This window comes from Salarias fasciatus, chromosome 18 (assembly GCF_902148845.1).
Source record: "Salarias fasciatus chromosome 18, fSalaFa1.1, whole genome shotgun sequence".
In the NCBI taxonomy this organism is placed as follows: Eukaryota; Metazoa; Chordata; class Actinopteri; order Blenniiformes; family Blenniidae; genus Salarias; species Salarias fasciatus.
In genome coordinates this window covers 29,215,468-29,241,034 of record NC_043762.1, presented here as the reverse complement: position 1 = coordinate 29,241,034, position 25,567 = coordinate 29,215,468, and the positions used below count along the sequence as shown (strand labels likewise).

Here is a 25,567-nt window from a genome sequence, read left to right as displayed (position 1 = left end):
CAGCATGTGGTATTTATCACCAGAGAGTCCGTGCGAATGAAGTGATCTTTTCGAAACTGTGGTCACTGTGTCACCTTTTTTTCTCTCTGTTTGAGGAAACAATATATTATATATATTATATAACAATATATTATATATTGCATACATATATGTATATATATATATATATATATATATATATATATATATATATATATATATATATATATATATATATATATATATATATATATATATATTTTTTAAATAAAAAAATATGCAATATATTAAATCATGCAGGAGCTAATTATTTGTAATTAAAGGAAATTCCTCTCAGCATGTTCAATAACAACACTTTTCCCTTTTATGGCATGAAATGTGCTTCTGATCAGAGTTTAATCTGTTCACTGTTCGGAGTAGTTTTATTCCTCACAAAACCGTTTCTTTCTTTTCAGTTTTTTGAGAAGTGAAATAAGTGTAAAAAGACACTAATGAATATAGGTAAATATTTTTGTCCGAAGGTCAAGATATAATCTCAGGGTAACGACTTTGACAAAATAAAAAGTAAAATACTTTGAAGTTGTATAAAAAAGTTTCCATCATTGAAGATCAGCGGATTTCCGGCCATTGGCTGAATTTCACCAAGTTACCGAGAAACAGAGATGGACGTTTTTCAGCACAGAAAAAAGGAACTCATGAATAGAAACCAAAAATAAGATCAAACTTCTGTTTTCTGTTTAAACGGCCTGAGTGAAATCAGTTTTGAAAGACAGAGATACGTGCCGTGATGACTCACTGATAAGACATTCATTAGTACATCCTTAAATTAATTTAATAGCTTGAGCATTTCATGCATGCATGGAATTAAGTTTTAGCAATAAAATAAGCTTTTTTACAACAAAAAAGGGAAAATGCAGACATACAACTCCGTGCACAGCTATGCTACAAGTCAACACAACATGATATAAAGGTAAAGATGCAACGCAGCCTTCACGTCATTAGACCATGGGCTTTTTCTCCATTTTGATCGTCTCGTAGGTGTCAGATGTATGAGTTGTTAATCCCTGCAGGACACAAACAGACAGATGCAAAATGTAGACGTGTCTATTTGAAAAGAAGATGTGCAAAGTTTAAATAGATTTTTTACGCAAGAAAAACTGCTGCGATCATTTCCTGCTCCGAGTCCAGCCGCTATTTTCTGCCAGCCAGCAAGAGGAATATTAAACGTGTGCTTTACCATCGGCAGTGCAGCGAGCTGTCACTTTATCTCATGTGCCTTTTTAAGTGTCTTTTTGAGCTTTAGTATGAGCCTCACCGCATAGATGCCTCCCTCAGCCGGCTGCTTCTGTGGGATGGAAGCAAACAAACGATCAGGAGCCTTTAAGCAACAACCGGAGAACACAGAGTGACACATATCCCAAACATCTCATCCTCTCATGTTTAATTCACACGAAGCTTTTGATGAGCAGGTTGAATCATTTCACTCAGTTGTTTTGTGTGAAGAAACTTCAGTGGAAACTGTGACAGTATAAATAATGTAGGTTGGTGGTCAGCTCGAACTTCCAGGAAATGAAGCAAAGAGGTTGTCTTTAAAAGTAGAACTCTACTGATTAGGCAATGGAGACATAAAGAAAGAAAACCTTTCCTGTAATCGAATTCATTTCATTTTGATGGTATACATATAGATTTTGTTTCACAATAGCAGATGTAAGAGTTTGTTCTACCTCGGAGTTGTTGGCTGGACGGATCTGTGAGGAAGAAATCAAAAGGTTCACATGATTGACTTCAAGGCATATTAAAGAAGCACATACAGGACTGAAAAATGTAGCTCACACAGAGAAATGTGAGTTTTTATACTCAAAAGCTAACATGTCATGAATGAGTGTTGGAAAGCAGGACACCGTCGTACTCATGTACCGATCACAGCTGTAAGAAACGTTCATCTGATGTGTGTGATGTGTCTTTTTGTCCTCTTACCCTCAATCTGCAGTATAAAACTGTGAGAATGATCCCGTACAGAACGAGAATCCCGTCCAAGATGTAGCACGTATTCATGTCTCCAGCGTCCTCTGCACACACTCACACACACACACACACACACACAAAGACAAAGACAAAGACACACGTTAGTCTTCACCAAGCGAGGTTCAAACAGCCTGAGCCTGTTCGTCCTCAACGCCACACGAAGGCTGGATCACCAGCAAGAAGGCTGTAAAGTCTCTCACCGGCACACAGCGCAGGTAAGACGAAGGCTCAGCTTTGTTGCTCCCTGATGGGTTTTCAGAGAAGTGTCTTCAAAAGCCCCCGAGACGAGCTCTGTGTCAGCAGCAGCGAGTAGGAAGTGACGGACTCTGTCCGTTCTGAAGCTGTGAAAACCACACATCCACCACACTGCCATCCTCCCTTCACTGACAGTTCCTCTAAAAGGCTTGTGAAAAACAACTCGATGGTGCAACGATAGGAGCCTTTCAGGGGAAAAAGATAAGCAAATTAAAAAAAAAAACAAAAAAACCTGACCTTCCAAAATGCAGAAGTGATGTGAGATGATGGTCATCTCAAGCAGGAAATCGCTGGCTTGCTTCACACATGCAGATAAAAATACACTTACACTTCGTCTTTTAAGATTCCCTCACAACAAAACGAGCGGCGCAGTCTTAAGGAATAAATGGTTTAATAGTGGAAAAATGTCTAGCACACAATACGAACTACAGTTACCTAAAAAAATGAAGAAAATACAACACATAAAAAAAGTCTACAAAGTTTTTTTGTTGTTTTTACAGACCACTTGTTCTCAAATGTAACAAACATTCAGAAAATTGCATCATTATAACTTAGGCACCGTAAAAATGATAGAAAACAAGTGATTATAAACACATTTGAGGGCCCAAAATATCTCTATGCATGCATTTCTTAAAAAAAGGAAGAAAATAAAAGATGAAATGTCAGACCTGAACCTGTCAAAGCCAGGAGCTGAATGTTTTTCAGGACTGTAAAGGGACTTTGAAAACCACATTAGCTTTGGAAAGACAAAAAGAAAGAAACAGTCAGTGTTGTCGTGGCTCAGCAGACCGTGGGGCGGATGTGAGATGTGAACGGCGGGGGGCATCAGCGGCGTCCCGCTCCGCCGCGCCGGGACAGTAAGGCTTGCTCGAGGGCCGCGGGCAGTGCTGTGACGGCCTGCTGCTGCAGAGAGGGGTTACAATCGCACGTCTGGTTTGGGTTTTTTTTGGAGATATGCATCGGTTTTACAAAGAAAACACAGAAGAAGAAGTCAGTCTACGGTTAAACTCCAGCCGCCCGATCGGGCCGCAGAAGACACGCCGACTCCATTCACACTTGGCAGCACATGATCTGTTTGGTATTTTCACTGTCAAATTCAAATTCTGTCCTTTCAAATTAAAAAAGAAGTTTTCTTCTTCACTGGAGGATTAACATGAAGCTCAGAAAAACACTGCTCATATTATTATTCATAATATTATTATGATTCATAATAATTGTGATTTCAACAAGAAAACATGAGAATAAGGAGGGTGATGTAGGAAAACGGCACTGAGGGAGCGTTAACAACAGCCACATGACGCGAAATGATCCCGCTGAATAGGCATTTTTCAACATGTGAAAAAATAATGACAGCTTTATCTTCACCTGTGTGAGCTCTGAGGAAATGAAGAAGATAACAGCCTGGAGGGTCAGATGCTGCCTGAAATCAAATTGGTTGTTTTTTTAAAGATATACCCAAATTTGAATTGCTTAACTGTTCAAAACAGAAGAAAGCAGTGGAAAAAGTTACAAGTGACACGTTTGAATGTGTTCTTCTGTCAGTTCGTTGGTTACTCTGAAACAGTAATCACAGTAGTTTTCAGTTAGGTTTCTGTCAGGTGACACGTTTCAAACCCCTCAAAAAGGGCCCTAATGAGCCCCGCTAGTGTCGGTGATGTGGACCAGGGTGCTTTGTCCTGGGTCAACCACACACACACACACACACACACACACACACACCCTGCCACACAAACTCACTTTATAGTGGCCCCCTGCTGTGAAAAATAAAAATAGCTTACTTTTTCTCGGGGTGGTGACAATATGTATGAATAATAAAATGTATTTTATCCAAATGAGACAGATTGCATGTTGCTACCAGGTAGAAAGGACTCGCTGTGAAAACGGTGGCATCAGCAGTGAAAACAGCCGGTGCAGATAAAAACAAGGACCATGGAGAAGGTCCAGTCTGTGGGAGCATCGAGTTAGGATTGTTCTTCCATCTGCATTAACAGTGACGGTAAAAACATGAAACGTGTTAACTTGATGCACACAATGCTACATTCTGTATATCTGAAGTAAAAAAAACTCCCCCCTCTTATATGAAAGCCAGTCCCCATCATGTGGATCAGAATAAAAGTCCTGACAGAAGCTGAAGGCAGCGGTGCGGCCGTCGAGGATGGTTTTTTTAAGACAGGAGAAAGAGGAAGTGACAGCTGCGACGCCATCCTCCTCCTCTGCTGTTCGTGTGTTGAATCAGTAAAGTCGTCCAGTGGTTCCAGCTGAAGAGGCAAAAAACAGAAAAGGCCGTCCTCCAGCCGTGAAGGCGGCGATGAAGGCATCTGTGTATTTCCAGAGTGGTGGACAATCGTTAAGCTGATCACAGTTTGATATCAGAGCATCAGTGGCGGCGGGGAGCGGGAGGAGGCGTGGAAAACGCTCCGTCCACCTCGAGTTTCTCCGTCCTCGACGGCAGGAAGAGACTGGAGGGAAAAGCAGCGCCGGCGGAGGCTCTACACCGACGTCTCCGACTGCAGCCTCATGACGAACTTGTGGCTCTTGGGGTCGATGAACTCCTCGCCCAGCCGCAGGAAGGGCAGCGGCGTCACCGTGACGACCAGCGAGAAGTCCAGGCGCCGCAGGGAGAAGACCAGGCCCTGCCGCAGGGCCGAGGTCACCGGCTCCTCGCTCACCAGGGTCCACTGGCGCCCCCTGCCGGCCTGCTGCTGGTACTGCATGGTGGGGCCGGGGACCAGGTACCGCTCCAGGAACGCCTGCGGAAAGGTCACGGGGGTCAAGCACGAGCAAGCAGGAAAACCCAGTCCGACAGCGGGTGGAGTGAGAGGCGGAACCCACCTTGGGCGTCATGTTGTGCGTGATGCAGAACTGCAGGTGTGTGAGGATGCTCTCCATGCTGTGGAACGCCTGCTGCCGCGTGGTTCGCAGGTACTTCTGCATGGCCCGGGCCATGGGGGCGAAGATGGCCTGGGCCGCCTCCCTCGGGTCCATCACCTCCCGGGGGTGCTTGGGAGACGAGGCCGCCTCCTCCTCGTGGAGGCGCTTGATGTGCGTGAAGGCTTCCTCCACCGCCACCACCAGCCTGGGGGCGGAGCGCACCGGCCGTCAGTAACAACAAACACAAAGATCAAATACGAGCTCATGTTTATTAACATGAACGGAGTCTGTGTGCAGCGGCTGACCTGGCCTTGCGCTTGCGGACCCTCCGGTCCATCTCGGCCTCCTCGTAGTAGAACTCGTTGTGTGAGTTGTCTCTCCGCCTGGCGGCAGCTGCGATCATGGCCCGGGACTGACCCGTGGAGTTATTAGTGGGGTTTTCTGCAAAAGACAACAACACAAAGAGAGACGTGTGAACAACAGCGAAAACACCAACACCAAGAAAATACATTTAAAACTGTGACAGTAAAGTTCTAACAGTTGTGACAACAGGCTGCTGTTGGCACAGAGCTGATGCAGACCTCCAGGTGACGCCTGAAGGCAGCCGAAGCTTAACAACGCGCGTCAGAGCCGAGGCGAGGCTGTATTTACCGTCCAGAGAGTAAACCTTGAAGCCGGTCATCTTCTTGGACAGGATGGACTTGGGCAGGTTGAGCAGGGCAGGGTTGTAGACGGGGAAGTCGCTGTAATAACGGTCCAACACCCAGACAGCGGCGCGCTGGATACTGGAAAGACAGGAGTGTTCGTACAAGCTACACTTCAGATCGTCTCATAGAACACAGTGTATCTCTGACACACATATATTTATCCAGATCTAAACTAATAGCAGTAGAGTCGCCAGATCACACACCTGAGGTGGCCCACGTTGTAGAACTTGCTGGAACCGTCCGTGCTGCGCACCACCTTGAGGCAGAAGGCCGGCTGAAGGTGCCGGACCTCCAGCAGCACGAGGGCCAGGTACTGGATGAAGAGCAGGGCGTCCACCAGCGAGGCGGCGTACTCCACGATGCCCCGGTAGTCCCGCTCTCGGGGCTCCAGCACCCGCACGCCGTAAAACAGCCAGTAGGAAGCCACAAACAGAAAGACCAGCACCATCAGCAGGCAGCGGAAAACAAAGAAGCGCGGCAGGGTGGCGCGCGGCGAGCGCAGAAAGAGCGCCCATGAGGAGATGAGCAGCACCAGCAGCTTGAAAGCCAACGACACGTAGAGGCCTTCGCACGGCGTGCCGCACGGCTCCAGGGCGTCCCGCCACAGGACCTGAGGGAGGATGAGGAAGGCTAGCGGCGTGATCAGGGCGAAGACACTCAGGCAGCCTCCCAGCGCCGGGCCCACGAAACGCTTACACTCCAGCGGAGTCGACTCCTCCAAGTCTTTGGTGACCCGGGTCAGGTCCTCGTTTGAGATGCTGTGCTCGGAGGTGCCGGTGACGACGGTGGTGGTCTCTCCCCAGTTATCATCCTGAGTGGCGTCAAAACCAAAGGATTTAAACATGAAGTCGGTCTCACTCCACAATATCTGGCAAAACAATGGATTTTTTAACAATGCCAAAAAACCCTTTGAGATGCGTCTCTATTCAGGATCTCTGGGTTTTTCTGTTGTGATGAGATAAAACGAGGGAATTAAAGGGGTCGCCATGGACCGGTGGAACAACCCTGAGATTTTATAATCTACATGAATGATGCATGAAGAAAAGTGTGTCCTGCTTTAAGGCAAAACTCTAACATGTTTTAGTATGAAGGGTTCAGGAAGTGAAGAAGACTTTGTCTTAATGTTCCTGTTATCAGACGACACCTCACTAGTCTGAGGAGTGACTGAAGGAATCAGGTTGACAGGTTAGTGAAGAGTAATAGAAGCATAACTTCTACTCGACAGAGGATCAGACATTCAGTCTGCTCTGGCTCTTCAGTTAAAACCATAGATTTATGTGTTTCCTCTCCACTTGACAGCAGACTGGACAGATGGACAGAGAAACGTCAGCTCTAACCCTGTCGTCGCCCCGGGTGGACTCAGCATCCAGCAGCGGTTCTCCGGGGGTCTGGATGGTCACTGACTTGTCTCCTCGGCTGCTGCTGTCTCGGCTCTTGGAGCGGTGGCGGTCCCTCCGGTCCCTGAAGGGGAACACACCACCACACACACTTGGTTACTGGACGGTTTGTCAAACAACCTGAGATCCAGCTGTTTTCCAACTACTTCATCTGATTTATTCCCCAAAATGAAAAAGAAAACACTCATATTTGGAGAGTGCACCCCCATATCTGCCCATATCTGGGCAGGAAGGAATCGAACCGTGAGATTCCGAGCCTAAACGCTCACCGGTGCTTGCGGGAGCTCCTGGAGTGAGAGGACTTGTACGAGTAGCCCGAGTACTGCGACTCGTTGTCCATGTCTGGGGCCGGCGGTGAGCGGGCCTTCCGGGCCCCGCGCCGCTCGCCGGCTCCGCCCAGCTGGCTCTTGCGCTCGGAGATGGACTTGGTGGAGAGAGCCAGCGGCAGCTTGAGCAGGTCAACCTTGCTCCTGAGGGAATCTATCTTGGTGGCCGACGAGCAGGGGGCAGGAGAAGGAGGCGGGGTGGAGCGGGGGGGGGGGGTGGAGGGGTGGGAAAGAAGAGGACGAGGGGCGGGACAGTCGCAGCAAGGGAGAGTCCAGGAGGTGGAGGTCTGGAAGAACAGAGGAGAAAGAGCGGTGGTTGAAACTTTCCCAATGCCTGCATGTTTGAACTAAACGGTTAACGGTAAAAAACACAGAGCAGGGCTCATATTTCTCCGTGTTTTTTTCCTGTCTGGACTTCCTGCCTTGTTCCTCTGGCAGTAATCACTCCGGACCATCTAAACGGATACAAAACAACGTCCCCCGAGTCTGGTTTAAACTTGGCCCGCGTCTCTTTTCATCCAACCATTGGTACGATTTACAAGATAAACATCATCAGGAGACGCTGCTTTGAAAAAGGCCTTCCTCAAGAACGCCACTGTGTAAAAACCAATACAGACGAGTGGAAGACAAACATAACGGGGAAAGATGTTCACCTGGTTCCTGTGCGGTTTAGCAGAGCTTTGTGACTGAACTGTAAGACTGCAGTGATTCTGGCCAACAATGATGCTCACAATGATCATTACAATCATTCATCCGGGGAAAAAAGGCAGATTACTCAGACAACCACACACACACACACACACACACACACACACACACACACACACACACACACACACACACACACACACGCTCAGTCTTGTATTTCTATCCTTGTGGGGACCGTCCATTGACTCCCATTCATGTCTAGCCCCTAACCCTGACCCTTACCCTAACCCTAACCCACACCACAACAAAGCCTAACCCTAAAGAAATGTTTTTGCACTTTTACTTTTTTCAGTAACAACAACATGGTCAAGAAAACACTGTTTCTCCTACTTAGGACCGGAAAAAGGTCCCCACAAGGCACGTCATTCCACGTTTTGCTATCCTTGTGGGGACATTTGGCCCCGACAAGGATAGAAATACAAGAACGCACACACACACACACACACACACACACACACACACACACACACACACACACACATACACACACACACGCACACACACACACTCACTCCTGCAATTTTAGAATCATTAATTGACCTCAAACAAGTGCTCCTGGACTGTGGAAGGAAACTGAAATACCTCCAGAAACTAGACTCCATCAGGGCTTTTCCCACGGTGCAGCCCTCATTTATAACATTGAAACAACATCTTAGATGTCTAAATATCTTTGTTGTGTTTGTGGATAGGCAGAGTTTGGCCTGATGGCTTAAAGTGCAGTAACAATTTAATATAGTTTATAAGCTGTAGTATAAAACACAACTGACAAGTTAGATTTCTGGATAAAACTGATATTTTTATGAGCAAAATTCAAAAGAAATGAATGAAGAATGTTGAGATTGTGAAGTAGCAGCCGGCAGCCAAAAAAGATCATCTAAATTATTCAGTTAAGAGTAACAGATGACCATCATAACAAAAAATCCACTGAGCAGACAGAAAAATGAATCAGTTATCAGGATTGTTTTATTAAATGCGAACAAACTGTAGCTCTTCAGAGACCAGTCTCAGGTTTAATGGATCGGTACGATGCAGCGCGGGGATCACAAGATTTAATTTGACACATATGAGATGAAATGAGTCTTTAATGAGCGTCCGTGTGTGGATCGAATGTCTCCTCCTGGCCACGCGCGCTCCGCCTGCACTTTCAACACATTAACCTGTGAAACGGCGTCTTCGCTGCGCCCGTGTGTGTGTGTGTGTGTGTGTGTGTGTGTGTGCGCGCGCTCAGATCACGTCCTCCAGGTCTTGGCGGAGGTTAATCATCAGACGACTGTATCAGCCGTCTACAAGGAGTGAGGCCCAGCCCAGCACAATGGCGGCCATATTGGATTACTGTGTTTTTACAGAACTTGCTCGCCCTCTCCCTCCCCTCTCCCCGGCTCACATTCCCTCCCTCGCGCCCCCCGTCCCCCGGGAGACGGGGGCCTCTCCGCTGCCATGGCGATGAAAGAGGGCGTTCAGCTGGAGGGGGATTGGAGGCTGACAGTTGCCGTGGAAACCTGACCTCGCGCCGCCCTCTGCCACTCGGCCCTCCACGCCGCGGCCAAGTCACCAAAATAAAAGCGAGGGATGTGGGGCCGTCACACGGCGGGTCATTGATGAAAGGTGGGCGTGGCCCTGGGTGGGAAACGGAGAGCACTGATTCATGCCGTCCTGCCGGGTTTATGCTCCGTGTTTAAAAATCCAAACCAAACGCTGGACAGCATCAGCTCCGGCTGTGGTTTCTGTTGGTTTATCCACGTCACAAAACCCACATGCTCCTTTGCTTTAGTCGAACACGAGTTCCCCTCGTCCAGAACTGGAGTGTAGAAACTCTCAGCAGACCGGGGGGGGGGGGGGGGGGGGGGGGGGGGGGGGGGGGCGGAATCCGACTCCTCAGAGCCGTGCAGACAGATGCAAAACCGCAGCGTTCAGATGACGAACAGCCTCCTTCCTGGGTGATTAGCTTTTATCTTTAATGGCAGGGGAATGAGCTGAGCAACGATCGACGGCCGCATGAAGCGCAAAGAGACATGTCTTGTTTTATGTGACCACATGATTTTTCTGCATTAGAGAAGAATCCGGAGTCTGGATGTTGAAACTCTTTCTGCAGTGTGCTAGACGCAGCCGTGCAACATAAACGCTGCACAGGAAGGAACAACACTCATTTTTGGGTGTGTTATTTGCTAAATGCTAAACAATCCTTGGCAATAAATTCCGTTTTGTTGCAGAGTTTATTCTTCCTTTTAAATGGAGCCACATTAGCAGGGAACATGCGTCTGTGGGCTGCGCCTGTGAAGCATTTAGCAGCACTAAAGAGCTTATTATTGCTCACTGGAACGAGACTTTTCAGCAATTTAACAAACTCAGATCTGCTGCTTAACCCGCAAATGCATGTTTCCTGAAATTATCTCGCCATTTACGAGGGACTAAACAAACTTGTGATCAGTAGAACACGAACCATCAAAGAACAACAACAACTGACGACAATGAAGAATGAATCCGCCGCAGCGAAAGGTCTTTTCTTCAAGCAGCCGTCGCTTTGCCAGAGAAGAGATTTAGAAGAAGGAGCAGATCTGAGTCCGGTTCCTCAGCACCAGATTCCTGGTCCAACCACATGTTTTCAGACGGAATCTAAACCGTGTTTAATGCAGCGGTGGTGTGAGTTCAGCTGGAATGTGCTCTTTCAGACAAACACTGGAGAAAATAACAATCAGAAATCGGCCCCGGTCTTAACGTTGATCCCGCCACCTTGTAAAAATAACAATTAGGCCGTCGCTGCAATGCGGGAGCTTCAAAGCAAGAGCGGTGACAGACGAGGGAGGAATGTCCTTCAGGCTGGAAATCTCAAAGTAGTGCATGAGGCGATGCAGGCCGAGGTGTGTGTCTGTTTACACGGCCAGACGCTGCTCTGCTCTCCATGAGCCTTTGAGACAAACGTATTGAGAGTCTAGCGCCACACAGGGCTCCGACATATCGGAATGCCTCAGGGAGTAATTGCAGAGATGAGAATAGAAGTCCAAATCCCTGCCAGTGACCTCCGCAAAGGTGCAAAACAAACACGACGGACTTGGTTTGATGACAGAGAGGCGCGACACAAAAAGTCATCTTGACCAAAGTTTATCAGCTCAGGCTGGGAAAAGTTATTTTAATGCAATTGACTGTAAACACTGAGGCTCCATTAAACTATCTTTCTTGGTCATTTTGGATAAATGGATGGAAACTGTTCAAGACTCAACCTGAAGCAAAAGAAAAGGTCTGCCTTTCTGACAGTAGGAACTGTTAAACACAACATTTTAAATACACTTTCCGGGATTCTGATTCAAATGTGTTTCCTGTAAATGGTTTTATCTGCAGTCACACAACGAGCTTCCTCTCTATGTGAGAGTTAATCCTAATATTAGTTTTGGATTAAGCTCCTCTTCATTCTGAATGACAGCTTCAAACACCGACTTCTGAGATGAACGAAACACGACATCCCTAAGATACATCCGCTAACCACACAGTGACGCACAAAACCTGAAGCACATCTGACAGTAGAGCGATCCCGATGCTCTGTGCTCCCAATAAATGACACGGTGTGAAGGTGGACGGAAAGCTCTGCCACAAACAGCATGATCCTCACACTGTGAAACAAGCCCCGCCCACCAGACTCTGCCGGTAAGTGAGAATATGGCAGAACACTGGATCTGCAGAGGTGTGGTCCACTGGTGTGATGGCTAAAGTTTCCCATGTATCGCCTTGTCCTGTGACCTAGTTGGTGAATTGCAGCTAAACCCAGCGACTCCCGTCTGCAGCGAGGCGTGAAGGACACGATCAGAGCGTGAAGGAGCGTCTGGACGCACCTGAGCTGCACCTGTCCCCAGAACCTGCAGCTCCTTTCACTCTATCTTCAACACAAAGGGTTAATTTCTCTTCAGCTCACGGAGCTGTTGTTCCAGGCCGGCATTGTTCCCAAACAATGGCATAATTACTGCTTTTTTTCCACATTCAGCTCTTTTATATGTTTGATTTACACAGAAACTGGGGGGAAAAAGAAGCATTAGCAGTAGAGCTGAGCTTCATCTGGGCTCCATGAAGCGGTCCGGTCCAGTGGTCTGGGGTTCAGCAGCTGTTGGTGGCGTTGGGCTCGTGGCCTCAGTGCCTCGGCTGGACGGGCTGATGGCTTCAGGCCAAAGGGTGTGTCCGGTCATTTAATATGCATCAACCGAGAGCAAAGACCCGAGTTTTTCTGAAAGCGCTCAGCAGCCAGGGGGACAGACCTCCATGCTGAACTCAGCCTGACAATATTAAAGCCGTTTGTCGGTTGCAGCGTGGCTTATCGGAGGCTGATTTGGTGATCCGCCTCATTCCAGACCGGCCAAATCCTCACAGCTCTGCCAGAGACTCTAATCAAACGGTCCAAAACATTCAGCCTGAATTCACTTTGGTGAGTCTCAAGTTGCAGATATGATTCAGGAAAAAGGTTTTCAGCACCTCGTTTTCCAAAACGAAGAACGTTCAAATGCATCGGCTTGAGTTTTGATCTGAAGTTTGGGGGTTTGAATCCTGGTGGCAGCAGGAACAGCACAAGGCACAAAACCTTCCTGAGGCGACTCCACACTTATACACACTCACTTACGAATGATTAGACGCTAGCGTTCAGCTCAGAGAAAGGTCAACAGGTACGACCCGGCAAAGGTTAGCGCTTGGATTTATTTGTCTAAATCACAACTAATACTTGTGTTGTGAAAATAACAAAACTCCAAAGTGCAGCAAAGGCAACAAATAATTACGTTAAGAGTAGGAAATTCCATTAAAATAGTATTTGAAAACAGATTTTAGGAGGATTGTATGTAAAAACACTGTTTTTCAACAGCGAGTTTCACACATGTTGGAGTCCTTTAAGGATTTATGCAAAACGTGTTAAAATTCTGTTCTGTGCTCTAATAAAGAAATACAAGGAGCACTGCTCATCATGGTTCCAACACCTAATACTCCAGCAGTCTGCGAGGCGGTTATCGTGTTTACAGATCATAAAAGCGGGGCTCAGAATTACAGATTTGACGGCCTCCATTTTCCCAGAGTGTGAGAAGGAATCAAGCTGTCAGCGAGCGTTTCCGAGCTGCTGGCAGCGAGGCGGCAGCTGTCAGGGAGGAACGGCACGCCGCCACATCTCCGCACAGGCCCCAGGCCCGACGTGCCAACTGTGAAAACAAGCGTGCACACACCCAGGATCCAGCAGGGGAAGAGGCTCATCAGAGCACCAGGGCCACACACACACACACACACACACACACACACACACACACACACTCACACAGTGAACTGACCGCCACCCACCCACGGCTCCTTGTGACAACATCGGTAAAAACTGTAAAAAACAAGACAACTGCTCCTGTCAGCATGAGGAGAGCTCCACACCGGAGCAGGTGTGTGTGTGTGTGTGTGTGTGTGTGTGTGTGTGTCTGTGTGTAGACAAATCTGGCAGGGTGTGCTTGAATCAACAGGCCTGTGTCGGGATTCAAAGAGACGTCTGCACACATCTGTGCTGGTGTGTGAACAGCGCTGCAGACACAGGAAGTGTGTGAGCCGGCCGAGGCTCCCCATTGGTCCGTCTCACAGCCCGATCAGTTACTGATTTATCAGTGGCTTGGTCCGGGCTAATAAATGACACAAGTGGAGGGGATTGGATTTAAGAAGAGAAAAAAAAATCTCAAAGATGTGTAAAATACAATCTCAGAGAAAAAAAAAAACAAAAGACCATAGATCCAGTTTGTATGGACAAACTTCATAAGAATAATGTCTACATTTAATCCATATAAACCTGGTGATTATAATAATAGTTTAATAATAGAGTCAAAAACTGTGAATTAAAACAGCTCTTAAGGAAACTCTAGACTTTACATATAAAATTGTATCTTTAAACACATAAATCACAAAAATCACCTAAAAAAACAGTAACTGACCTGCTGAGTAAAATCAGAAAAGCACAAAAGAAGCCGTTACAGATATGGAGGAGTCACAACAAGCCTTCCTTTATGTCTGCCTTCTGAAAATCTCAGCAGCTAGTTTGTCTTTTCTGCTACGTCAAACCTTAAATAAAGATATCTGGCAATTATAATAATGTTATAATGTTGGTAACCCAAACCAAAAGCCACGGTTTCTGTGCCTAGGGATGAGTTTAATTCAAATCTGGATGAGGTGACGCTCAAGCTTCACATTTCTTTGTATTAAATATTTGATGCCTCCACATTCAGCCTCATTTCATTTAAGCTGGACCAATAAAAAGATGTCATTAGAACTGAGAAATCCCAACAATATTCTACAAAACGTTCACAGCTAATGCAAAGAATCCATTCTGAAGAACCTGACAAGTCTTCACTTCAGCGTAGAATCCTCTCTACCGGAGTGTCTCATCAGGCTGGAGAAACAAAACTCCAGTCTTTTCTCAGAACAGGGGATTACTGCAGTCTTTATGCCTTCTCACACACACACTGCGGCCCTGATGCTGATAACTACTGCTGCTTCGTAACACACACAGGAAGTGAGCTGTTCTCTCTGTAATGACGGATTCCTCCTGTGGTCCCGGTCAGGCTCTCAGCTCTGAGTTACACCTCTACAACCGTGCTGGATCGAATCCATAAATCTGACAGATCCGCTCCTTCGTTTATTCAAAACAGCAGGAAATATTGTTATTTAATGAGGTGATGCTGTTGGCCCCAGTGGACCATCACAAGGACCAAATATGGGCCATGAACTGCATGTTTGGCAACCCTTGCTTGAGTTATTTCAAAAAAATCAACTCATTTTATGATCATAATTGGAAAAAAAGTCAATGTAATGGATTATTTTTTGCAAAGCACTCTCTAACCGAGTGGTAGAGATGATTCATTGGGTCAGTTAGTAAAGGATCAACATTTTTTTGCCAGTTTCAGCCAAAAGTAACGGGATCTTTTGTAGTTTTCTACCTGTATAATGTAATTCAAGTACAATAACTGGGATTCGTGTTTATTCGGAGCAGAAAATAAGGAGTTTTTAGGAGTCATGATGGATTTTTGCAGATATTTCAGCCAAAACAAGAACAACAGTCAGTCCCACGGTGAAGAAGTGTCTGGAGCTCAGTTTAATCACTAATCACTGATAACGTTACACAGAAGCACACTGCTCCCCCTGTCCCTCTGAAGCTGAGCGTTTATAAACCCAACAGGTATTACCAGCTCCGGCTGGAGCGGATCGGGGCCCTTCTCTCTTCTCTCTTCTCTTCTTTTCTTTTTTTTCTCCCCCTGCTGCTGCAGCCACATGATCCAGCCTCAGTTTGAATTTCAGCCCCAGAAAACTGCTGCTCGCTCCCGTTTTCACGCACTGCTGCCGGCAGCGTGGATCAAGAGTCCGGCCATCAATAATTCAGCCACACTCCGCGCGCACAAAACCAGAGAACTTACTGTGAAATGAAGCGCCAGGGACGGAGAGAGGAGGGTGTCTGCGGAGGGCAGGACAATGGGAGCCTCCCAGGCCCCGCCGGCCGCGTCCCTTTCTTCCTCCCGTCCCCTTTCCAGACGGGACGCGCTCACTGGAATCCACGCGCTCGGATTCCCAGCAGCCTTCAGCCGAGGAGACGGTTATTCAAACCCTCCTTCTCCTTCTGCTTCTCCTCCTTCGGCCTCCGATAGAAACTGGACGCGCTCGTGCGCTCCGTGCGCATCACCGCCGTTCACCTCCAGACGCGCTCCGGAGCGCGACGTGGCCTCCGCGAGACCAACAATAGACCCGCAGAGGGTCCCGAACTTCCCCGAGGATTCCGAGAAGAGGGAGAGGGAGAGGGAGCGGGCCGACCAGCGCGTCCCAGACTATTGTTTAGGAAACCGGAGCTGCGGCCGCTGCCTCCCCGCCTCTCTCTCCCTCTCTCTCCCTCTCTCTCTCTCCGTGCGTAAAAGCAGCGCGCGCCCGGATCGCCTACACCGAACGTTTCTACACGTTTTACAGAGTAGAAAAAAACCAGACACACACACTTACTTATTCCAGCTCGTCCATTCAGGTATTTTCTCACTTTCCACTTTCTTTCCACTCAGCCGCAGCAGCAGCGCGCGCCCCGCCTCCCGTACAGTTTGACTCCTCCTCCGGGCTCTCCGCGGGGGGGCGGGGGTGGAGGTGGGGAGGGGACAAGGCCCCTCAGAACACACACACACACACACACAAACACTGCCCCGCCGCAACGCACTCATCATCTGGTGTGTGTGTGTGTGTGTGTGTGTGTGTGTGTGTGTGCGTCAGCCCGTCAGTATGTAGAACACTGAACACTGGGAGAAATCCCCCAAAACCACCATCATCTTCATCCTCCTCCTCCTCCTCATCACTTTGAGACCTTCCTGGGTCTTTTAAGGAGTTTTTTTCTATCCACACTACAAGCTGAGGAGCAAAGTAAGTTAATTCCTGAAGTAAGTTACAGTAAAATAACATAACATGGTTTCATTGATAAAGAAAATAAAATATGCACTTCAAGAGCTCTAAACTTCACTCAGTGGACCGTGGTGCTGCTCCTCTCGGGTTTGTTCTGTGTGCTGATGATCAGCCTCAGAACTGAGTCAACTTTTAAACAGATCGACGGTCACATTTCGGAATCAAGAATTCAAAGCCACACAGCTCAGTTTCCTCTGAACCCTTTAAAAACGTGACATTTTTACCGTCTGAAATGCAAAGCAGCATATTTTATTTACACATCTATACGTGTATTATTTTATTCTCCATCCACTGAGCCCCTGGGAGACTTTCTGCTTGCTCAGTGACAATAGTCGGGTTTTTCTCTGGAAAACTGCTTTGAGAGGAGTTACTGGCTGCTCAGACAACACAAGTCAGAAATCAAATGGTAAAACAGTCACATCTTGCTTCTTCACATCCCTGGAAGCAAATTCCCATTTTGTGTTACTCAAATTCACAATCAATTAAAAAAAAAAAAACATGAATTGGAAAAGAAGCCATGTTTATTTTTTGATCAAGGCATCACAATTAGTCTTCCAGCCAAAAAATTAACACTCAGCAGAATTAAAATCTAGTGTCTGTCACAACTGATCCTTCAAAGAAACCTTGTACAAAAGAGACGAAAACCAAAGAGTGCACAGCCAGAAAGTACCAGCATTTTTTTTATTTTGTTTTTTTTAAAATGTGTGTCAGAGTTCTGAATTTTTTCTTGTTTGACTGTTTGAAGGTTTTGGCAGCAGATTGATAAGAAAGAGTGCGGCTGCCACAGCATCCCGTCAAACATCACAATATGTGAGGCTGCAGCGGCTCGACTACACACACATGTAGTCACGTTCTTATCCTCTCTTCCTCTTTTTGATGACCTCCCAGAGCTCAGAACTCATCGAAACACGTCACTGCAGATTTCCAGACTTTGCAAAATCGTAAACTTAAAATGTTACTGGTTGTTCATCGACTCAGAAAGTGGTTCCTTATCATTAGAAATGATTGATAAGTTAAGTATATCGACAGAAGACGGCTACAGTATTGCACATACCATCGCAATCCTCATACAAAGTTCACACACACACGCACACACACACACACACACTGCTCAAGCACTCGGAATCACTCACGCTCAAGTCACATTTACATATTTAAAATTTTACACCCACGCAACACGAGGCTGGATGTTTGGTGCCGATGCCGTCACACAGTAAACCAAACATTCCCGGACAGTAAAAAGGGAGAGCAGAAGTAATATAAACATCTGGGGTTTTTTTTTTTTCTTTGTTTCCACAGACCGGGGCCCGCTGGTGCCTGACCAGTGTCCTCTGACCCCGATGAGTCCAGATCCATCCGGGCCGGTCCAGTCCTCGAGTCACGCCTCACCTCAGTGAGTCCATCAAGACGACAACGTCGAAAAAAAAAACAAACAAAAAAGAGAGGAAAAAACTGTCCTCTGCTGTGGAGTCTAGCCGGTTTGTGTACCTACTCGTGCAGTGTTTTAAAGGAAACTGTCCTGGTCTGGCTGGGATAGAAGTAGTAGAATTATTGGAAGTAGTAGCCGAGTGGCGCTCAGTAGGTGGCGGTGGCCGGCTCCCTCCCCGAGCTGAACAGGATGTCCGCCTTGGAGCTGATGATGTACGTGAGGAAGAGGGACGCCAGCAGCACGCCCACGCCCACGCCCAGCGTCAGTTTCTGCAGGAAGGGAGGACAGAGACGCTCAGATCTCCTCACAGGGCTTCTGGAATCCACTCCGAAGGGGAGCTCACCTCCAGGTCCGGGCTGGCCACCAGGAAGATGCGCCCTTTGATGGACTTCCAGCGGGACTCCGTCCACGTGGAGTAGTCCTGGGAGGTGTACTCCCGCAGGTCGAAGGCCGGGGACAGCGCCTTGGAGAGGTGCACCGTGGAGCGGACGCAGAAGCTCTCCCGGACCGTGCCGTTGGCCGCGCCCTGAACCCACATGTAGCTGTAGATCTGAGGGAGGAGGAGAAAAGAGGCGCAGAATTCAAATTCAGACAAAGAGTGAAATGAGATTCACCGACTTCTTTGTTGAAAAACAAAAGTCAAACAGCATCTTGGTGACGCGGCACGTCCTACATGCTTGCTGTCCTCGTCCTTCTCGTGCTCCCTCTGCTTCTGGCAGTCCTCCTGGGTGACGTTGACCACGCTGCCCGTCAGGTTGGCCAGCAGGTACTGCACCAGCAGCGTCGGCTCGCTGGACTGCTGCGTCACGCCCACGTAGAAGTTGGTGGGCCTGTCCACTGCAAGACAGAGAGCAGAAAAGACCTGTACCCTCTGCTTTGTCCGCTTAACCGACCTGTTCTACACAAGCAGGCAGGTGGTTTGTCTTCTCAAAACCAACATTTACTCATCACGTTTCAATAAGTCCAGAAGAAGAAGCCGGCTGACTCACCCAGGTGACTTGCGAGCTCGGAGGGCACGACCTGCTGGAACCAGGAGTTATTGGACCGGACCAGGAATCCGTACAGCATCTGGCTCACCTGGGAGGAAAAGTCCATCAGTTCTGATCAGCCTCATGAGAGACGACAAGAAGAGCCAGATAAGAAACCTCAACTCGCTAATCTGTAATTTACTGAAAGAAACCAAACTGAACCAAACACCGATTCCTTTTCTGAGAAGTAAACAAAAAATAAGAAAACACTAAACAGGCCTAAACACATCACAGCATCATTTTCATAGGATGGCGTTCATCCAGGAATCATGACCGGGCAGCACTCACTATCTGAGGGTCTGCGTTGATGCTGTCCAGCTGGGATTCTGATCCTCCGGCCTGAACGTACAGAGCCCGAGCCACCGTGGTCGCCACTTCAGTCAGAGCCTGAAAGTCAGAAAACACAGCTTTTTAATGTCTGCAGCCTGAATGACAGCTGATTAAATCACGGCTGGAAGAAGTGCTTCACTGCAGTAAGTTCTGTTCGGTTCTCATGAGCTGCAGGACCTTGGCGATCTCCAACGGCTGCTCGAACTGCTCCTCCGGCGTCAGGTTCGGAGGGTAAGTCACGTTCAGATACTCGGCGTTGTCGAACATGCTCTCGTAGTACCTGCACAGAGCGGCAAAAACAGCCCCGTAACACCACGTCCTGCGGTCGTTCGTCACATGAAGCACGGTGCGGCTAAAGGAGGGAGAAACCGACCTGTTGCTGAATCTTGAGTCGTGGTTTTCGATCACAACGCCCGGGATGGGCCGAGCTCGCAGGAAACGCTGGAAGGATGATGGAGGCAGCGGCTGCGAGGTGCTGGGCTCGTCCACCAACACGCCGGTGGTCCCTGCAGCCAAACGCAAGTTCTCGACGAGCTTCACCACCTGGAACAATGAGAAGAAACTGTTTGTCGATAATTCGAATATAAGTATGTTTTTCTTCTTCTAATCTGTTCTGTGTGTTTCCACACACCTCCTGATTGACGCTGTCGTTCCTCCTGGACACAGGGTCAGAGTGAAGCCAGAGTTTGGAGTCGGGACGTAAACCGACCTTGAATGAAAACAACTCGGCTGTATTAGAAACACCAGCGTTCACAGCATGACACCACTGTAGGACAAGATTCTAATCAGATTTATAAACAGTCTTAAAAATGAAAATGCACAAAAACACTTCCTTTTCGCAAGCATTAACTAAGCGAAATCTGTTTTTGTTACACAGAAAATAAACCTAATTTTAATTTAACTTAATTTAGTACTTTTAATAGAATTATATTCTTTAGATTTAGTGGCCTGTGCCTGATTATGGTGTGGATCAGATTCTGAAATACACACCTGTCCGACCTCCAGCACCGAGTGAATGTTGTCCAGGTCCACAACAGACTGATTATTCATCATTTCATAAACCATCCTCGAACTGCCAATGTAGTCAAACGTCTCCTGCGGGCAAAAAAATAAGAATTTAAGCAAATTAAATTGCACAACAAGCATAATGAGAGCGGCAGCCTCGTCCTAACTCCTTCCGACTGCAGAGGAAGAACTGACCCCTTGGAAGAAGGTGTAGAGGATGGTTCTGTTGGGCTGGGCGGCCTGGGTGACGTTACGCAGAGCGTGAGCTGCTGCCAGCAGGGCGATGAAGCCCGTCGCTGCGCTCTCCGCTCCCGGGGCGACGTCAAAGAAAAACGACCTGCTGTCGAGCTGTCGCAGCAACAGGAAGACAAAAAAAAGACAATCAGCAAGGATCGTTTTTAGATATGTACCTAAAATCCAGCAGCTGAGCTCTGATCTCTGCAGAAACTTCCATTTCACAGCGGAGACTCACCCGGGCCGCGGCGATGACCACACTCTCAAACATCTTGTGTCCTTTGGTTGTGGTGTTCAAAGGCCTGGTGGCGGCCCAGACGTTATAATCACCCAGCGGATCACACACCATCTCTGGACACGGAGACAGAAACAGCAGAATGAGGCCCCGCCCCTTGGCCGCGGTCCCACTGAGCCGCCGCTGTTGTGTAAATACCCGGGCTCAGGCTGAAGTTGATGTCGTTCCTCCTCATGCAGGTGGCCGTGTCGGTGACGGCCGACATGTGAGAGAAGAGCTGCATGGCGCACAGCGGGTACTGCGGGTTACTGCCGTTCCCGCCACGGTTGTGTTCCTGGTAGCACTGAACGGAGGAGAGAACACACCCATCACTCCGCTGTACACACACGCCACAATTATTCTAAGAGTGCCTTAAATCGTGTTCAGCTCTGAGGACAAGTTGGAACACCTGTAGCGGTGCCTGCTGTGTTTGCTGAAGGAAACAAGTTTGATCGCGGTAACTCTTGAAATGGTCTTCGCCGTGGGAATCAAACTTCTCTCATCACAGTCGGAAAGCAGCCAAGAAAATTACATCACCGTATTAAAACTTTGAAACCCAGAGTGCCAGTGATCCGAAACAGCAGAAAAAACCCCAACTGCAGGTCAAGCCGAACTCTGCTTCACTTAAGCTTGAGAAGAGAGTCATGCCCAGAGCAATAAAACCCATGTGAGGGGAGACAAAGCACTCTGTAATTTGTAGGTTCTGTCACAGCGTCTCAGAGTGATGTGTCCCGACACGCCGGGCCTGAAGACAATCCTCTGTGCCGCACACAGCCTCACTGGCACTATTCCAAACCCCAAACCACCAGGAAGACCAGTTCAGATGGACTGATGTAGAGTTCCACTATTAAAACACTGAGGACATAAACAGAAACCAGACATCAGCGGCTCGCTTTACCTGCCGAATGACCTGAGTGTCGTTGTCCTCCTTCAGGGAGAAGATGGGGAAGTCGAACTCCTCGTAGGACAAACCGCTCCCCAGCGGGTTCCACAAGGTGGCGTTGCAGTGGGCCAGAGCGGGATCGTAGCTGTCTGAATACACACCTGCAGGAAGCACAGGAGCAAATGTGCCAAAGTGTTAAAATAGTTCTATTCACCCTGTCCAGATAATTAGATCCATCCCAGTAGAATTAAATTGTTCTACTTTGTCAGTACATATGTAATAGCTACCGTTCTCTTTTTTTTTAACATGACAGTGAATTCCCCTCGCTGTGACAACTACATTACACATCAAAAGCAGAACAGATAATTTGAGGACATCGCAGCGTGTCAGAAGTCGTTGCCAAGTTCAGCTTCAGGTTTCAAGCTTCGTGTCCTCAGTGTTATCAAAACACCGCTCATTAGCATGCAGATCCCCCTCACCCCCCCCTCGTACCCGAGTTCTCGTTGGGACAGGCGTGGTGGGGAGAGAAGCCCTCGGGCGGGTTCGTGCTCGGTGCGACGACGACAACACCAGCCACCCTGCTGGAGCCCTCCTTCAGCTTCATCATGATGGATCTGAGGGACAGATGGCCGGCACGGGGCACAGGGGGCGAGACAAGTGAAAATGGAGGTCAGGGAAGGGTTTATTCACGGCACAGGTGGTTCCAGTTCCTGCCCTGAGGGTCAGAGGGGCTGGATTGTTTTCAGCTTTATTGTACTGTTCCTTTCTGTAGCTGAGAACTTGAGACAGATCTTTTCCTACCAGGTATATAAATGGCCCATTATGACTTTTGTTCAAATAACCACCAACACTCCTGACATCGTGATTGGGTATATGAGTGACAGAGAGGGCAGATTTACTCTCATGCAGAGCACAGGGAGATGCTTCCACTGTTTGAGATCACTGTACCTTGTGAAGAGCGCAGACTCCAAAATAACCATATAAGGAGGAGTTTGACCGGAGCTCAGGACCCAGTCCAGGTTTTCCTCCGACTCGAGGACATGGAGCACACCCACATCGCCCGACAATGAAGCTGGAAACCGAAAAGACGGAAGGAAATTAGAATCTATCAATGTCAGTCCATGTGAGTTCATCAGATTATTCTGATTTAACACTAAATAAGGTTTCTGGAATAAGAAAAGGATACATCTTCTCTTCTGATTGGTTACATAAAATGGCTTCTATGGCATTGACACTTTTAAACTGTACTATAATGCAACTACTTTAAGTGCATGAGCACAGACTGTCCATTTGAAAAGCAGAAAACTTCCACTACTACTGATGCAAGCACAGAAGATCTATCCTCAATGATTCTGACAGGATCAAGGATCACTTTAATCTGTTGTCCAACTCACACTGGCAGCCTATCTGATGTGTTGCATTGAGCAGCCGCACACACGGGATGGTGTAATTGAGATTTACATAAATCTTCTTTTCCACTGAGTTACAGTTGACACCTGCAAAGCAAAAGAAGACAACATTCAGATTAGGGCATATATCAACCACTTTTATTGACCACAATTCCCTGTATAATGATTCACTTGTGATTTTGTTGTGCAGTGCTGAATTGCCACAATAACAATAAAGATCGATCTACTAATCTGGTTAAAGAATGTGACCACGTTTGAATGTTAGGACTGGTTTTCAAACTACAGCAGCAGACAATGGAAGCCATCACTTATGCCAAATCCCAGGCAGTATAATAGCAGTGAAGAGGATGTCTGTGGGTGAAAAAGACTTAGTATGCCCTTTACAAGGGTTGGGTGTGAAATAAGGCCTTATTTTGGCAATAATGAAATGGTAGATGAAGTAACTAATCTGTTGCACCTTCAATCAGTGAATCAAAGAAAGTCACTGCAAATTGGACAACAGACTTGGTTAGTTTTTACATCAAATGCTATCTTAGTTGCAACTGGAAATAAAAAAATCAGTTCCCCAACACTCAGAATGACTTTTAACCTGGAACGTCATGGCAGGGTTATAAGAGTTTCACAGAAGGAATACTATCAGCCGGATCAGAATATTATGAGAGGACTTTCTGTTTATTGTAAGAAATACAAAGTAGATTATGTGTACATGTAGGCTACACTATAAAATGTATTGTCACGTTAGTACATTCGTCAATGTATTCAGAACTGTAGATGCCACAGGTGATCCCTGTGAAAACTTGATGTCGGGTTCGGTGTAACTCTTCTTTTAGAACAGAAACAGAAAGTTGATGTTGTTCCAACAAACTGCGGTTTAGACTGACAGTTTCTATGCCGAATTAACCAGTTCAGTTTAAATGTGTGGGATAGAGAAATGGTTCGCGGTCAGCCTCGTTTGTGACACAAAACAGACAAACCAACACAATCGGGAAGAAAACGTGAATGGAGTCTGGTAGCAGGTTCTAACGTTTAATCCCCAGCGGGGGAATCACGAGCAGTCACGCTGATGGTGAGCTGCCCTGATGACTAGAATAGACCCAGCAGCTTACTGACTCACAGGGAATTCATTAGAGATTATTCTAACACAAATATCGCTGTGGTCTCCGAACCCAGCCTTTACGGATGCGTGTCAGGAATTGCTGCAGAAGTGAACTTCATTGTGAAAGTTGTTCCGTCAAACCGGCAGTGAAGGCAGACGCTTCTGCTAATGCTAACTAGCCGAGCGTTCGGCTAGCTGGGAGCACAAAGAAGTCCACCGTGCCAGTCCCCCGACAACAAAACACACTCCGGCCGCCCACAAACACACAAACACACAGCTCCAGGGGCGCGGCGCCGCGACTTACCTAAGAAAAATAAACAAACTAGCAAATTAAAAATCAACTTATTCGACAGCAAATCCATCTTCCTGGTTTGAAAGGCAGAAAAACACAACAGGAAGTGTTGACATCGGAAGTGTCCGGGTTCCGCTCTTTAGTTCCGCTTTTCAGTCGTCTGAGTCCGTCAAAATGGAAGAGTGTCGTTGTACTGTACAATTTGTAATGTGATGTGGTCAAATAAAACCCAAAATCTTATAAACAATTTCGCACATGATCGCAAGCTTCTTCTTTTTTATTATACCAACAAAACGATGCAAATCGTCCCTGTGATCTGGGATCTCTGGTCTGGGTGAGGTCAAGACGTGGGTGGGCCATTATATTGGTAACTAGCCATTTTATTCCCTCAAATTAAAAAAAAAAAAAGCCATAGAAACATAAATTCCACTCAAGTTGGTCTAAAGTGCCCTGGGGCTCTTCAAGTGGTTGAAAAGTGCAATGTTCGTCAAATCCACTTGTCATAAATGCACACCTTCATAAAAATACTGTGTAGTCAAGACCAGTAAGCTGAGCCTGAGACCAGCACCAGAGCATCCCAAGACTGAATCAAAACCGCTATCAGGCTAGTTTTTTATAAGCTATCTATTGTTCCTGTTCTGTAACATTTTGAATTTACTTCCATGCTCTCTGACCCAAACTTTAACACAAAATTAAAGCAACATTTCTTAAAAAAAAAAAAAAAAGATAAAAAATTGCCATCGACTTATAGACTTTATCAAGTTTCAAGGCAGCCATGATGCAAACAAATGGAAAATAAATATGATGTAAAATGAATGGGACAAAAATAGATGAGTAAAAGGCACCCTCACATAAACCAACTCAATCTTTATTGATCAAGTTCAGTAAGCAGCTTCATGGT

The 25,567-nt window shown here is 47.1% G+C and overlaps 2 protein-coding genes across 2 annotated transcripts; both read right to left on the bottom strand.

Moving 5' to 3' along the window:
- Positions 1-2,750: 2,750 nt before the first annotated feature.
- Positions 2,751-15,819, bottom strand: LOC115405328 (vang-like protein 2). Its single transcript, XM_030114888.1, has 8 exons — positions 15,672-15,819; positions 7,504-7,847; positions 7,175-7,298; positions 6,041-6,648; positions 5,782-5,915; positions 5,436-5,571; positions 5,092-5,335; positions 2,751-5,009 (listed from the first exon to the last, which is right to left on the bottom strand). Exons 2-8 carry the CDS (start codon positions 7,572-7,574, stop codon positions 4,749-4,751), a joined length of 1,578 nt encoding a protein of 525 aa, XP_029970748.1. The 5' UTR covers positions 7,575-7,847; positions 15,672-15,819; the 3' UTR covers positions 2,751-4,748.
- Positions 15,820-17,192: 1,373 nt separating this feature from the next.
- On the bottom strand, positions 17,193-24,788 carry ncstn (nicastrin). The gene is made up of 17 exons (XM_030114887.1): positions 24,679-24,788; positions 23,264-23,365; positions 22,818-22,941; positions 22,362-22,483; positions 21,885-22,030; positions 21,146-21,290; positions 20,951-21,063; positions 20,674-20,826; positions 20,464-20,568; positions 20,105-20,182; positions 19,847-20,016; positions 19,651-19,753; positions 19,432-19,530; positions 19,105-19,192; positions 18,789-18,952; positions 18,459-18,665; positions 17,193-18,384 (listed from the first exon to the last, which is right to left on the bottom strand). The coding sequence occupies exons 1-17, from the start codon at positions 24,734-24,736 to the stop codon at positions 18,262-18,264; spliced, it is 2,100 nt and encodes a 699-aa protein (XP_029970747.1). The 5' UTR covers positions 24,737-24,788; the 3' UTR covers positions 17,193-18,261.
- Between the last annotated feature and the right edge of the window lie 779 nt (positions 24,789-25,567).

Coding starts and splice junctions, on each gene's coding strand:
- ncstn (XM_030114887.1), bottom strand. CDS start 24,736: ATGGATTTGCTGTCGAATAAGTTGATTTTTAATTTGCTAGTTTGTTTA. Junction 20,183..20,463: donor CGGTGCTGGAGGTCGGACAG/GTGTGTATTTCA, acceptor TTTTCATTCAAG/GTCGGTTTACGTCCCGACTC. Junction 20,017..20,104: donor ACGACAGCGTCAATCAGGAG/GTGTGTGGAAAC, acceptor TCATTGTTCCAG/GTGGTGAAGCTCGTCGAGAA.
- LOC115405328 (XM_030114888.1), bottom strand. CDS start 7,574: ATGGACAACGAGTCGCAGTACTCGGGCTACTCGTACAAGTCCTCTCAC. Junction 7,299..7,503: donor AGGAGCTCCCGCAAGCACCG/GTGAGCGTTTAG, acceptor GTTCCCCTTCAG/GGACCGGAGGGACCGCCACC. Junction 5,916..6,040: donor TACAACGTGGGCCACCTCAG/GTGTGTGATCTG, acceptor CTGTCTTTCCAG/TATCCAGCGCGCCGCTGTCT.